General features: G+C 38.5%; 1 protein-coding gene across 2 annotated transcripts in view; it reads right to left on the reverse strand.

The window, feature by feature from the left end:
• Window positions 1–12,276, reverse strand: part of ZFYVE9 (zinc finger FYVE-type containing 9) — a 133,282-nt gene that overhangs the window by 78,522 nt on the left and 42,484 nt on the right. For both annotated transcript variants that reach the window (XM_080653677.1, XM_080653676.1), the window contains exons 3-4: window positions 6,692–6,797; window positions 721–2,813 (exon numbers count right to left, since the gene is read on the reverse strand). In XM_080653677.1, the coding sequence (XP_080509803.1) occupies window positions 721–2,813; window positions 6,692–6,761 (2,163 nt within the window). In that variant the 5' untranslated portion in view covers window positions 6,762–6,797. The remainder of the gene's footprint in view (window positions 1–720; window positions 2,814–6,691; window positions 6,798–12,276) is intronic.

Here is a 12,276-nt window from a genome sequence, read left to right on the forward strand (position 1 = left end):
TTGTATCAAAGATATATGGGGGGGAAAGACAAAATTATGTGTATTGTGTATAAAAAGTTCCAGAATGTCTAGTACAGTAGCAAAAATCCTATAGCAAAAACTGCAATGGATTCTAAGTGTAATATTCAATTTCTCAATTAAAAAAAATGAACTAAGCCCAGTCAGTCTGGCTCAGTGGTTGAGCATTGACCTATGAACCAGAAGGTCATGGTTTGATTCCTGGTCGGGGTACATGCCAGGGATGGAGGCTTGATTTCCAGTAGGGGGCATGCAGGAGGCAGCCGATCAATGATTCTCTCTCATCACTAATGTTTGTCTCTCTCTCTCCTTCTCCCTTCCTCTCTGAAATCAATAAAAATTTTTTTTTTTAAAAATGAACTAAATCACAAACATTTCTTAAATCGAAAGAATAACTTCCTTATTTCAAACAATTCCATTAACCAAGTATCTATCAATATAGAAACCACAAAGTTAACACTTCCTCAATTCTCATCTGTTCATGAAAACTGATTCAGCTTAAGTCTTGGAAACAAAAACCTTATATAAATACCAATAATCAGTGAGGTCATTTTTTACTTAGAACTAGAACTGGGTGTTCAAAAGCTATTTATAATGTTCATCTCAATCAGAAGTATGTTCATCTTATACTATTCCCTTTATTAATTTCTAATTGAGCATTACAAAATGAGCATACTAGATTTCTGAGCTGATACAACTTACCTTCCCACATGCTCTGCAATGATGCCTCCTTTTGGTGAAAGTAAACTTGGCTTCACATTTCATGCAATTTGGAGCCTGAGAATCTGGTACCCATACTGGAGCCACCTCACCAAGGGTGGTAAATGGCTTTCTGGCAGAAATTCCAAACTGACCAGCTCTGAGATCATTATCTGGGCTATCTGGAGGTAATACAAGACCCGGTCTACTAGATATCCCAGACTCATAACTTTCTAAATGTTCCCCATTTGTATCAGCAATAGAAATGTTTCCCAAAGAGGCATTACATGCATTGGTTGCTGAATTTTCCCCTATTTTTGCTTTCCCAAGAACATCGTTTTTGTTTTTAATATTATTTCCATTGTTTGCAGGAAGGTCGTTTTGTAAATGGTCTGATAATGGCTTTGGAATTTGAAGTTTAAGATTAGAAGGTTGCTTGGGTCTTGCACCACCAAAAGGAACACTGATAGATTGCAGGTTTGCTATCTTGGGTGAAGACTGCCCAAGTACTGATGGAACTTGGCTAGAGAAATTGTGTAAATAATTCTTCTTCATTAGGTCACCAGTGCTGTTTAAAAGTAGTCCACTCCCTTCTGTGATGTCATTTCCTCTCTGTTCATAGATATTTGAGTAGCATTCTGACTTGCTCTCCTCTATTTCCTTTTCTTCTGTTACTGAATCTTCTTTGGAGGGTAAAGTCTTTGGAACAAAACAAACAACTGGGCTCTGCATTCCATAGGAATCACAACAATTAGATGAAGTATTTGCTGCTGGTGTATCCGTAACAGTGGAGAAATCACATCCTTCACTTTCATTCATGAAAGTTCCTTTTAAATTTAGACCTGCTTCTGCCACTCTATCACACTCTCCTCCACTATCATTGTAAGTGTCCTCAGGCTGATTTATCTGCAGAAACTTCTCTTTTTCTTCACTTATGTGGCTGTCATTCACCTCATTTAGTTTAGTCAATTTCCAATCAACCATCTCCTGAGATTCAGAGAAATGTTCTGTCATATTAAGAAGGTCTGTAGAGCCAAGAATTTCTTCATGCTCACGACCTTCATTCTCATCAGCTCTAACTTCACTGGGCACAAGGCAATCTGCAAACTGTTCACAGTTATCCTTTCCAGACCCATTATGCATGTCTGGTTTGAGAAGCAGCGGTAAACCAGATGGGATGGATTTTTCCGTTGTCATCTCCTCTGCTGGCTCTTTTTTCATCAAAATCCCCTCACTCAAATGGGAAAAGGAGTTTAAACTCCCTATATCTGTCCTAGGAGAGTTGGTTTTGTCAGCGAGAAGCTCACCTGGCATATAGTTCTCTTGTTTTTTAACAGCAGGACCTTCCTCTGTTCCCTGGGATGAGATTACTGAATCAACTGTTAAACTAGACATGGAGGAGTCTCCACCTATGTTTTCATCATCCTTTAATTGTGAAGGGGAACAGCTACTGGCTAGATTATCAGATGAAGTAGTACATATATGTTTAACAGAATCCCCCTCTGCACTTGGCCTATTAAACAGATCCATTTGTTTCTCTGAGTTCATATCTTTTTCAGTGGAACCATTTATATTAAAACTAAATTGATCAGTTTGTCTGTTTTCATTATCCAGTGAACAGCTAAAAGCATCCATGAGGGATTGACTATTATAATTATTACAATCCTGCAAATCGCTTTGTAATGTCCTTTTATCACAGTTATGCATGACAGCTACAACAAGAACATTCTTCTCATCTGGCAGACAAGCTAGGTTTCCACATTTCTTCTCTCCCACTTCAACAGTACTGCACTGATCATCTTGATTACAGTTCCTCTTAATTAACTGATCTTCTGCAATGGCATTTTCATCAATCCACATTGTGTTGACCTCTGGATTCAGACTACAGTCCTGCCCATTAGCACAATGGTCCTCTCTTTGTATGGTCAGAGGAGCCGAATAAGCCAGAGAGAAGACTTTCAATTGTGGCTGTGACTCATTAGAAACTACAGGTTCATTCACACTGGCCAATGCAGGGTTAAATGACAGTCGGTGCGAGGGGGGATCTAGAATCTTATTCCACTTTGTTTCCAATAAAATAGGAGAAACTGTTTCATCTGAAAAAAAAAAAACACAACAATAATTACAGTAAGTTTGCTAGTAATACTGGAAAAGCTAGGACTAAATTAACTATATTTGCAAATATAATCTGAAAATAAAATATTCTTAGAATATGAAGTTTCTAATTCTTAGCCAAGAATAAGAAAATATATTTGTAATTGTTCCCTGTATTAAATGTCACTGAGTGGTAATATCCCAAAACATTCCAAACAACAAAAGAATTCTACCTCAATCTAATAGCATAATTCAAGTGGCCCACAAACTGTACTTGGGGGGTAGAGGGCCACCAGCAATGGGGAAGGCCTTGGATTGACCAAGTACATCATGGGGTGAGGACTAATCTAAGGTGAAAAAAAAATCAGAAAGTGATGAAGATATAATAATTGAGTGGAAAGGAATGTTCTGTGGAGACATAATGTTCTATAATTACATCAAGAGTAGAATGTGGGTTACGTGGGATAAATTTGTCAAAAATATACAATTAAGATCTGTACATTTCAACGTGTGTACATTTTATCTTAAAAACTGTCAAAAACAAACAGTGAAGCAGGGAGTGAGAAGTGGTTGAAGATATAAATGAAACCAAAATGGCAGCATGTCAATCACTGTAGAAGGTGAGTAATGGGTCCACTAGAGTTTACTATACTATTGTTTACTTTGTATATATTTGAAATTTGTCCATAAGTTTTTTAAAAGTTTGCTACAGTATGTGAAATTCTGCTTGTAACCATGTTACAATATATCAATTAGGTTCATATTTACGTTATCAAGGACATTTGGCAGAAAATATTCATTTACCTTATTAAGTCAACCTACATATATTCTATCAATAAACATAATTTCATGTTCCTGTTTATTTTTTAGCAGATCATAACTATGATGGTTATTTTCCCCAAGTTACAGTGCAATGTGTAAGGTTAATTAGAAAAATAATAAATAATGCACTTATTACCCTTCTTGCTTAAATCTGATAAATCATAATCCTAAAATTATGCAGATATATTTCCCCTCAGAGTAACATAAATCTTTAATGCTCCCTTAGCACCTTCTTCATATCTTCATTAAAGCATTTATTACACTGTAATGCAATGGTTAATTTACCTGACTTTTTTAGGCAGAAACCATTTCTTTCCACCAATGTAAGTCCTTACTTTGCATAGTCTCTGGTATGTAGTAAGTACACAATCAATATATGCTAAGTGAGTTTCTATCATAGTAAAAGCATTGGGTTTGAGGAACATGAAGATTAAATGATAGCTCTGGCCTCCAATAAGAAATAGATACAATACAGATGAATATCTAATACAGGGTAGCATACGTATTTGAAAATTATTATGTAGTAGCAGAAAACAAATTCAGAGGAGAAAGATACTTTACAGGCTGAGAAAGCGAACTTGAATTCATAGAAGCAGAAGCAAATGGGCTGGGCTTCAAAGACAATTCTATGTAAGTCTGGAAAAGAGGACATTCATAACAGGGGAACAAGGAAAAGTATAGAACTCAACACAACTATCTGAGAGAGCAATAACCAAATCAGTTTGGGTTGAAAGAAGAATTCAAGTAAAAAAGTAGTGAAAGCCCTAACCGGTTTGGCTCAGTGGATAGAGCGTCAGCCTGTGGACTCAAGGGTCCCAGGTTCGATTCCGGTCAAGGGCATGTACCTTGGTTGTGGTCAAATCCCCAGTGGGGGGTGTGCAGGAGGCAGCTGATTGATCTCTCTCTCTCATCGATGTTTCTAACTCTCTCCCTCTCCCTTCCTCTCTGTAAAAAAATCAATAAAATATATTTTAAAAAAAAAAAGTAGTGAAAAAAATCTAGAAAGGGCAGATTACAAAGGCCATAAAACATCAGATTGTGTGGAGAATGGCTTAGTATCTAAGTGTTAAATCCTGAGTTTAAATCTGGGATAGCAGAGACATGAGATTTAGTAGTATGTACTTCCTTTAAAAAAGGAAGTCATGTTTTCAAGTTGATTCAAGGAAAGAAAAAAAAAAATACTGCTTCTTACAAGCATATTTAGTAACAGGAATGATCAGGTACTCATTTCATTTTTCAACTACCTACTACCTGGGCATAATGTTAATATTTAGTATTATCTCAGTCTGTGTGTGGTATATTTTTCATTAAAAGGAGGATTAACACAAAATGAGAGATCATTTAAAATAAATTTGGAAAGGTACCAGCTAGAGGCTGTAGTTTTAACGCAACTGGCACTGAGATTTTGACGAAAAAAAAAAAAAAAGATAGTTCAAAACAAATGAACAATTTAGTTACAAACAAGAAGGTAGCTTATGAAGTTCTTTTTTTTTTCTAAAGGAGTTATTTTTAAATGCAAATACTCTATTTTTAAACTAAGGGGAACAATTTTTATTGACTCAACAAAAGTGTATTAGAAAGCAACTAAGTACCCTACTAGAGTCTATAAGAAGTGGCAAAAGAGTGATGTAATGAATTAATGTTTTATTAATTAGAGTCAGTGGCATTCTAAAAGTACAGTATTCACAAGATTAGGTATAGCATCTGTGTAGATATCTCAGGACAAATAACTGTAATAAATAGAGGGCCAAACCAAAGAAAGGACTGAGAAAACACTTGTATAAATGATTCAAACTAAGAGGATAGATAATACACCTTCCACCTTGGTATATATAAAGATCATCTAGATCCAAGAAAATCCCAAATGATTAGGTTTCACATTTACATGAATCAGGAATGAACCTAAGTCATCAATGGTAAAATATGAGAAGAGCAAGCCATTCCAGGTATCATTTCTCTCCCTTTTCCCTCCTTACCCCAATTATTCCATATTCTCTTTAAGGCTTCCTCTATCATAGACCCAAAGCAACAAAATCAAGACTAATCTTTCTTCCCAACTGCCATCAAATACCAACCTGAATCAATGGGTAAAGGTTTGGAGTCCATACTAAAATTATGGACTTTAGATGGAAATATATCACTCCGTAAATTTGTTACATGTCATTTCCTGTTAGAAACAGAGAACACCAAGGAAGGTGGATAAGGTGAAACAGATTTAACTATGGCTTATCCATTCAAGTAATCCTGAGAGGGGAATTTAAGGAAAACGTTACCCTAGTGAATCTTTATATATTATTTATTTATTTTATTTGAGAGAGGAAGTGAGAGGAGAGAGATAGAAACATCAATGAGAAAGAATCATCGATCAGCTGCCTCCTGCACGCCCCACACTGGGGATGGAGCCTGCAACCCAGGCATGTGCCCTGACTGGGAATAGAACCATGACCTTCCGATTCATACGTCGATGCTCAACCACTGAGCCACGCCAGCAGGGCTCCCTAGTGAATCTTAAGTAAACATTTTTAGACTGAGCCTTAATTAACCATATTGACAGTTGCTTAATCTTTTAAAATTAGGCTTGAAATATATCTTGATTTTATTGGTCAATTGATATTCAAAAAGCAATTTTTCTTAGTTTAGGAAATGCAATCACTCATTTTAAAGCTTTTTTTGACCATAGATGGTTGTATATAGTAGGGGAGAGTTCAGGCTCTAGTATCATACTGCCTGGATTCTAATCCTGCCACTTATTAGCAAAATAACTTTGAGGAAGTTGCTTAACCTCTCTGTGCCTCTATTCTCAACTGTAAAATGTAAGTAAGATCTACTTTCATGGGATTATTTTAAAGATAAAATTATAAAATCCATGTAAATGGTTTAGCATAATATCTTGACACAGTGATTAAAAATGTTAGTTATTACTCTGGCTATTAATATATAACATTATTAAGTCATTAGACCTGCTTTTACTTATTTAAAAAGTACTTCATCCTCTTATAACCCCACATTCTCTATATCATAAATACACTCAAATACCTTTACCAAAGTAAATTCTCACCTTCGTTTTGTTCAAATTCGTCTAAAACCTTGTCCAGGTTGTAAGCTTCTGCTTGAAAGTAATTCTCCATCGGTGAGGAAACACCGCTTAAGAGACTTGTTTAAATCTAGAGAGATCAAATTTGTATTACATTTTCAATTATTAAAATACAATTTATAGACAAAACAATTGATACAAAAGGTCCCTCTTTGGGACTTTTTACCCAACTGCCTCCAACACATCCCTCCTTACCCAAATAATTCTAAATCCTTCAGCTTAGCTTACTTTCACAGGGAAGTCTTCCCTGAATCCCTAGAAAAGGTGATCTCCCTTTATAATCTCTCACAGCACTCCATTTTTTCCTTTATAATATTTATAACAATCTATAAATACACCCTGATGTGACTATTTTATTAATGTCAATCTTTCCCACAACACTGTAGAAACCACAAACACTTGACTGTGCTCACCAAATGATTAGCACAGAGACTAATGTAGTATCTTTTCAATACATATCTCTGAAATGAATAAGTGAACAGTGTATTTACAGCTAGCCAATAAGTTGTATTAAACTTTGCCCTGACCTGTTTGGCTCAGTGGATAGAGCGTTGGCCTGCAGACTGAAAGGCCCCAGGTTCGATTCCGGTTAAGGGCATTGGTTGCGGGTACATCCCCCAGTAGGGGGTGTGCAGGAGGCAGCTGATCAATGTTTCTCTCTCATCGATGTTTCTAACTCTCTATCCCTCTCCCTTCCTCTCTGTAAAAAATCAATAAAATATTAAAATATGTTAAAAAAAAGTTGTATTAAACTTCAATTATAATTAATTCAGGCAAGCATCAAAAATAGATGTTAAAACCTTTGGTAAATAGTTATTAGGGAAGAAACTATTCACAGTGTCTCAAAGTATCATTCCACAGATGACTTATTCATTACACAGGAGAAAATGTATGTTTACCGTGAAAAGATATGGTAATCACAACCTTAGCCAAATTATCAAATATCACCAATAATTTAACAAGTTGACATTATGCACCTCCTGATGTGATGCAATGAGAAGTTTAAAACTTCACCTACAAGTATTCTTGCCAAAAATGTTTAACTTGAATTGAGTCAGGAAGAAACAATTAGACAAATCTAGAATCTATTCTATAACTGTCCTAAACTCTTCAAAAAATTCAGTGTTATAGAAAACAAGATCATTCTAAATTAAAAGAGACTAAAGAGATCACTGACTGGATCCTCAATAAAACATGCACATATTCATAAACAAAGCAAAACATAACATTTATGGGATAAGCAGGGGAATTTGAACCATACATTCGGTATAGTGAATTAACAATCATTTTCTTGAATGTGGAAACTGTATTTTGATTTTGTAAGAGATGCCCTTACTCTTAGAAAATGCCTGCTAAACTACATAAGAAAGACATGTTGTGCTATCTGTAATTAACTTTTGAATGATTGAGAGAGAAAAAAGTATTGGAGTGTGAATGTGGGGGTGAGAAAGGGAAGTGAGAAAGAGAGGTGCTCAATAAAGAGGCAAAATGGCAAAAATTGCCCTGGCCAGGTAACTCAGTTGGTTATAGCATCGTCCTGTACACCAAAAGGTTTCAGGCTCAATTCCCAGTCAGGGTACATACCTAGGTTGTGGGTTTAATCCGCGGACAAGTGGGTACAGGAGAAAACCAATTGATGTTTCTCTCTCACTGATGTTTTTCTCTCTCTTTCTCTCTCTCTTAAAACACACACACACACACACACACACACACACACACACACACATCGTCGGGTGAGGATTTGAAAAAATGGTAAAAGTTGATGAATCTAGGTAAAGGCTGTATGAGTCTTCGTTGTACTATTTATTCATTTTTTCTATAGGCTTGAAATTTTTCAAAAGAAAAGAGCCCTAGCTGGTTTTCTCAGTGGGTAGAGCATCTGCCTACGGACTGAAAGGTCCTGGGTTCCGGGCTTGATCCCCAGTAGGGGGCATGCAGGAGGCAGCCGATCAATGATTCTCTCGTTATTGATGTCTCTCTCTCTCCCTCTCCCTTCCTCTCTGAAATCAATAAAAAAATATATATAGAAAGAAAGAAAGGAGTGTAATGAACTGGTGGTGGAAAGCATTCCTTTCCACTGTGAATAAAGACAAAATAGATTTTTTTTTTAAGTTTATACACTCGACTTAAAAAGCTAGAAAAGGAAATATACAGATGCCACAAACCAGGACAAATGCAAGCCACAGTAGTGAGTGAGAACTGAAAGGTGGCAATCCAGACAGCAACCTTCAGGCCTGGAATTTGAAAACTAGCAGGGGGATGGGAATTATTGGCTGCAAACTTACAGAAGTTTCTGCATTGGAGGGAGCCAGACTGGGCTCTCTGCACAAAGCCAAGAACTGGGGGGCGGGGGATGCCCCAAATGGCCCCTATACTCAGCAATGGAGCAGGATGGAACAAGTGCCAATAAAATTACCATTCAGAAAGTAGAATTCTTAGCCTGCTTCTCATTCAAGATTGGGAATGATATTAATTCTTCCCATTCATGAACATTAACATGATCTATCTCTATGCTTACTCAGCTCTTCCTGTGACTTGTAATAATGCTTTTAATTTTTTAAATCTTAAAATATGGGATAGTGAGGAAAGAGTGGTGTATGTGACTATAAAGAATACAAGAGAGATCTCAGTGGTGACAAATCTACACGTAATAAAGGGGAGAGAACTACATACACTCATGAGTATGTTCACAGCAGCATTATTAATAACAGCCAAAAGGTAGAAACAACTTAAATATCTACCAAATGATAAATGGATAAAATATCAATTTCCTGGTTTTTATATTATCTATAGTTATGTAAATATGTCACCAATGAGAAAAAAATGGATAAATGAAGGAACTTTCTATACTATTTTGCACTTCCTACGAGCCTATAATTACTTCAAAATAAAAAGTTTAAAAACAAAAGGAAAAATGTTATTTTAAAAAATTGAATAGTCATGCAGGCAGGATGAAGAGGGCATCTGTATAAGAGAGAATCAGAGCTGGAGTGTGGTAAATCAGAGCCCAAGTGTGTAAGGGTAGCCCAGCACAAAGTGTCAGAGCCCCAGCAGAGTGAGAAAGTTGTCTATTCAGATGGACAGCCCAGCATGGGGTATCAGAGCACAAGCAGGTAAAAAGGGTCCGTGTGCAGGAGGGGTGAGAAGATTAAGAGGGCAATCCAGGGTGGTAGGTCAGAGCCAGAACAGGATAAGCAAGGCCAAGAGAGCCTTAGCTGGTTTGGCTCAGGGGACAGAGTGTCAACTCTAGGACTAAAGGGTCCCAGGTTTGAATCCGGTCAAAGGCATTTACTTGGGTTATAGGTTTGATCCCCTGCCCTGGTCAGGGCATGTGCAGGAGGCAACCAATCAATATGTCCTTCTCACATCAATGTTTCTCTCTCTGTGTGTCTCTACCTCTCCCTTCTACTCTGTCTAAAAATTAATGGAAAAATATCCTTGGATGAGGATTAACAACAAAAAAAAAAAAAAAGAAGAAGAAGGTCCAAGAGAAGAAGACAGTGATAGGAGATTGGTTACAGGTAAAGAGACAGATCAAAAAAGTGATTACATGAAAGGCAATGAGAGAAAGTCTATCTCTGTTGAAGAAAGGAGTTAAAATGTGGAAAAGGAGAAAACTATAAAGAACCCTGCAGTGTTAGTTTGGAATTTGAGGTATCAGTGTGAACTCATGGACTTCAATAAACATAGACGCTTATAACAATAAATATAATGCAAATGTACGGGAGTGCACGGGCGCGCGTGTGTGTGTATGTGTGTGTGTTTTCCAGCTCTTTCCATAGAGGATCTTGGAACGGCAAAGCCCCACCTCAACTCCAAGAAGCAATAAGTATACATAGCACCAGATTTGGTTTTTACATATTGTTATCCACTAAAATGAGCCAGAGCTCCAGGGAGAAATGGCCAATTCCAAAACTGGAGTAGAAAAAATACAAGACCTTTGATGAGGTTGTAGAGAACCCTCAAACACTGCTGGGAGAAAAGTAAAATGGTGTGTTAACTTGGGAAAACATTTGTTATTTCCTCAATAAGTTAAACAGAATTATTAACACTTGGCATAGCTTTTCCACTCCTGGGTTTATACATAACCAAGAGAAATGAAAACATATTCGTACAAAAAGTTATCTGCTAATGCTCATAACCAGCATTAATTCATAACAGCCAAAATTGGAAACAACTTAAATATCTATCTACTGATGAATGGATAAATAAAATGTGATATGGAATATTGACAAAATGGAATATCCTATATAATAAAGAGGTAATACGCAAATTAACCATCACTCCAACACACAAGATGGCCACCACAAGATGGCCAGCAGAGGAGGGCAGTTGTGGGCGATCAGACCTGCAGGGTAGGGCAGTTAGGGGTGACCAGGCCAGCAGAGGAGGGCAGTGGGGGGGGGCCAGGCCTGCAGAAGAGGACAGTTGAGGGGGGACCCAGGCCTGCAGGGGAGAACAGTTAGGGGCAACCAGGCCTGCAGGGGAGGGCAGTTAGGAGTGACCAGCTTGCAGGGGAGGGCAGTTAGGGGCAACTAGGCCTGCAGGGGAGGGCAGTTAGGGGTCACCAGGCCTGCAGGGGAGGGCAGTTAGGGGCAATCAGGCTGGCAGGGGAGCAGTTAGGCATCAATCAGACCTGCAGGGTAGGGCAGTTAGGGGGACCAGGCCTGCAGGGGAGGGAAGTTGGGAGGGACAAGGCCTGCAGGAGAGGACAGTTGGGGGAGACCAGGCCTGCAGGGGAGGGCAGTTGAGGGGACCAGGCTAGCAGGGGAGGGAAGTTGGGGGAGACCAGGCCTGCAGGGGAGGGCAGGTGGGGGCGATCAGGCCTGCAGGAAAGGGCAGTTAGGGGCAACCAGGCTGACAAGGGAGGGCAGTTAGGGGTGACTGGGCCAGCAGGGGAGGGCAGTTAGGGGCAATTGAGCCGGCAGGGGAGCTGTTAGGCGTCCATCAGGCTGGAAGGGGAGTGGTTAGGGGGTGATCAGGCTGGCAGGCAGAAGCGGTTAGGGGCTATCAGGCAGGCAGGCAGGCAGGCGGGCGAGTGGTTGGGAGCCAGCAGTCCTGGATTGTGAGAGGGATGTCCGACTGCCCATTTTGGCCCCTAAACGGGCAGTCGGACAACTCTTGAGGGGTCCCAGATTGGAGGGTGCAGGCTGGGCTGAGGGATACCCCCCGCATGCACGAATTTTGTGCACCGGGCCTCTAGTTATATGATAAAAATGGATGAGTACTGTTATATGATACAACATGGATGAATCTTGGAAATATTATGGTAACTGAAAAAAGCAGGCACAAAAAGCTATATATGATTCCATTTATACAAAATGTAAAGACTAGGCAAATCCATAGAGACAGATAGTAAATTAGTGGTTATCACGAGTTGGGGGAATTGGAGGGAAATGGGGAGTGACTGCTAATGGATACAGATTTCTCTTTGAGATGATGAAAATGTGGAATTAGACAGTGGTGATAACTGCACAACTAAGTATTAATAAAACAATGAACTATACACTTTTAAAGGTTATTAATTAAAAACAAAAACAGCACCACTT

This window comes from Plecotus auritus (assembly GCF_963455305.1).
Source record: "Plecotus auritus genome assembly, chromosome: 2".
Lineage (NCBI taxonomy): Eukaryota > Metazoa > Chordata > Mammalia > Chiroptera > Vespertilionidae > Plecotus > Plecotus auritus.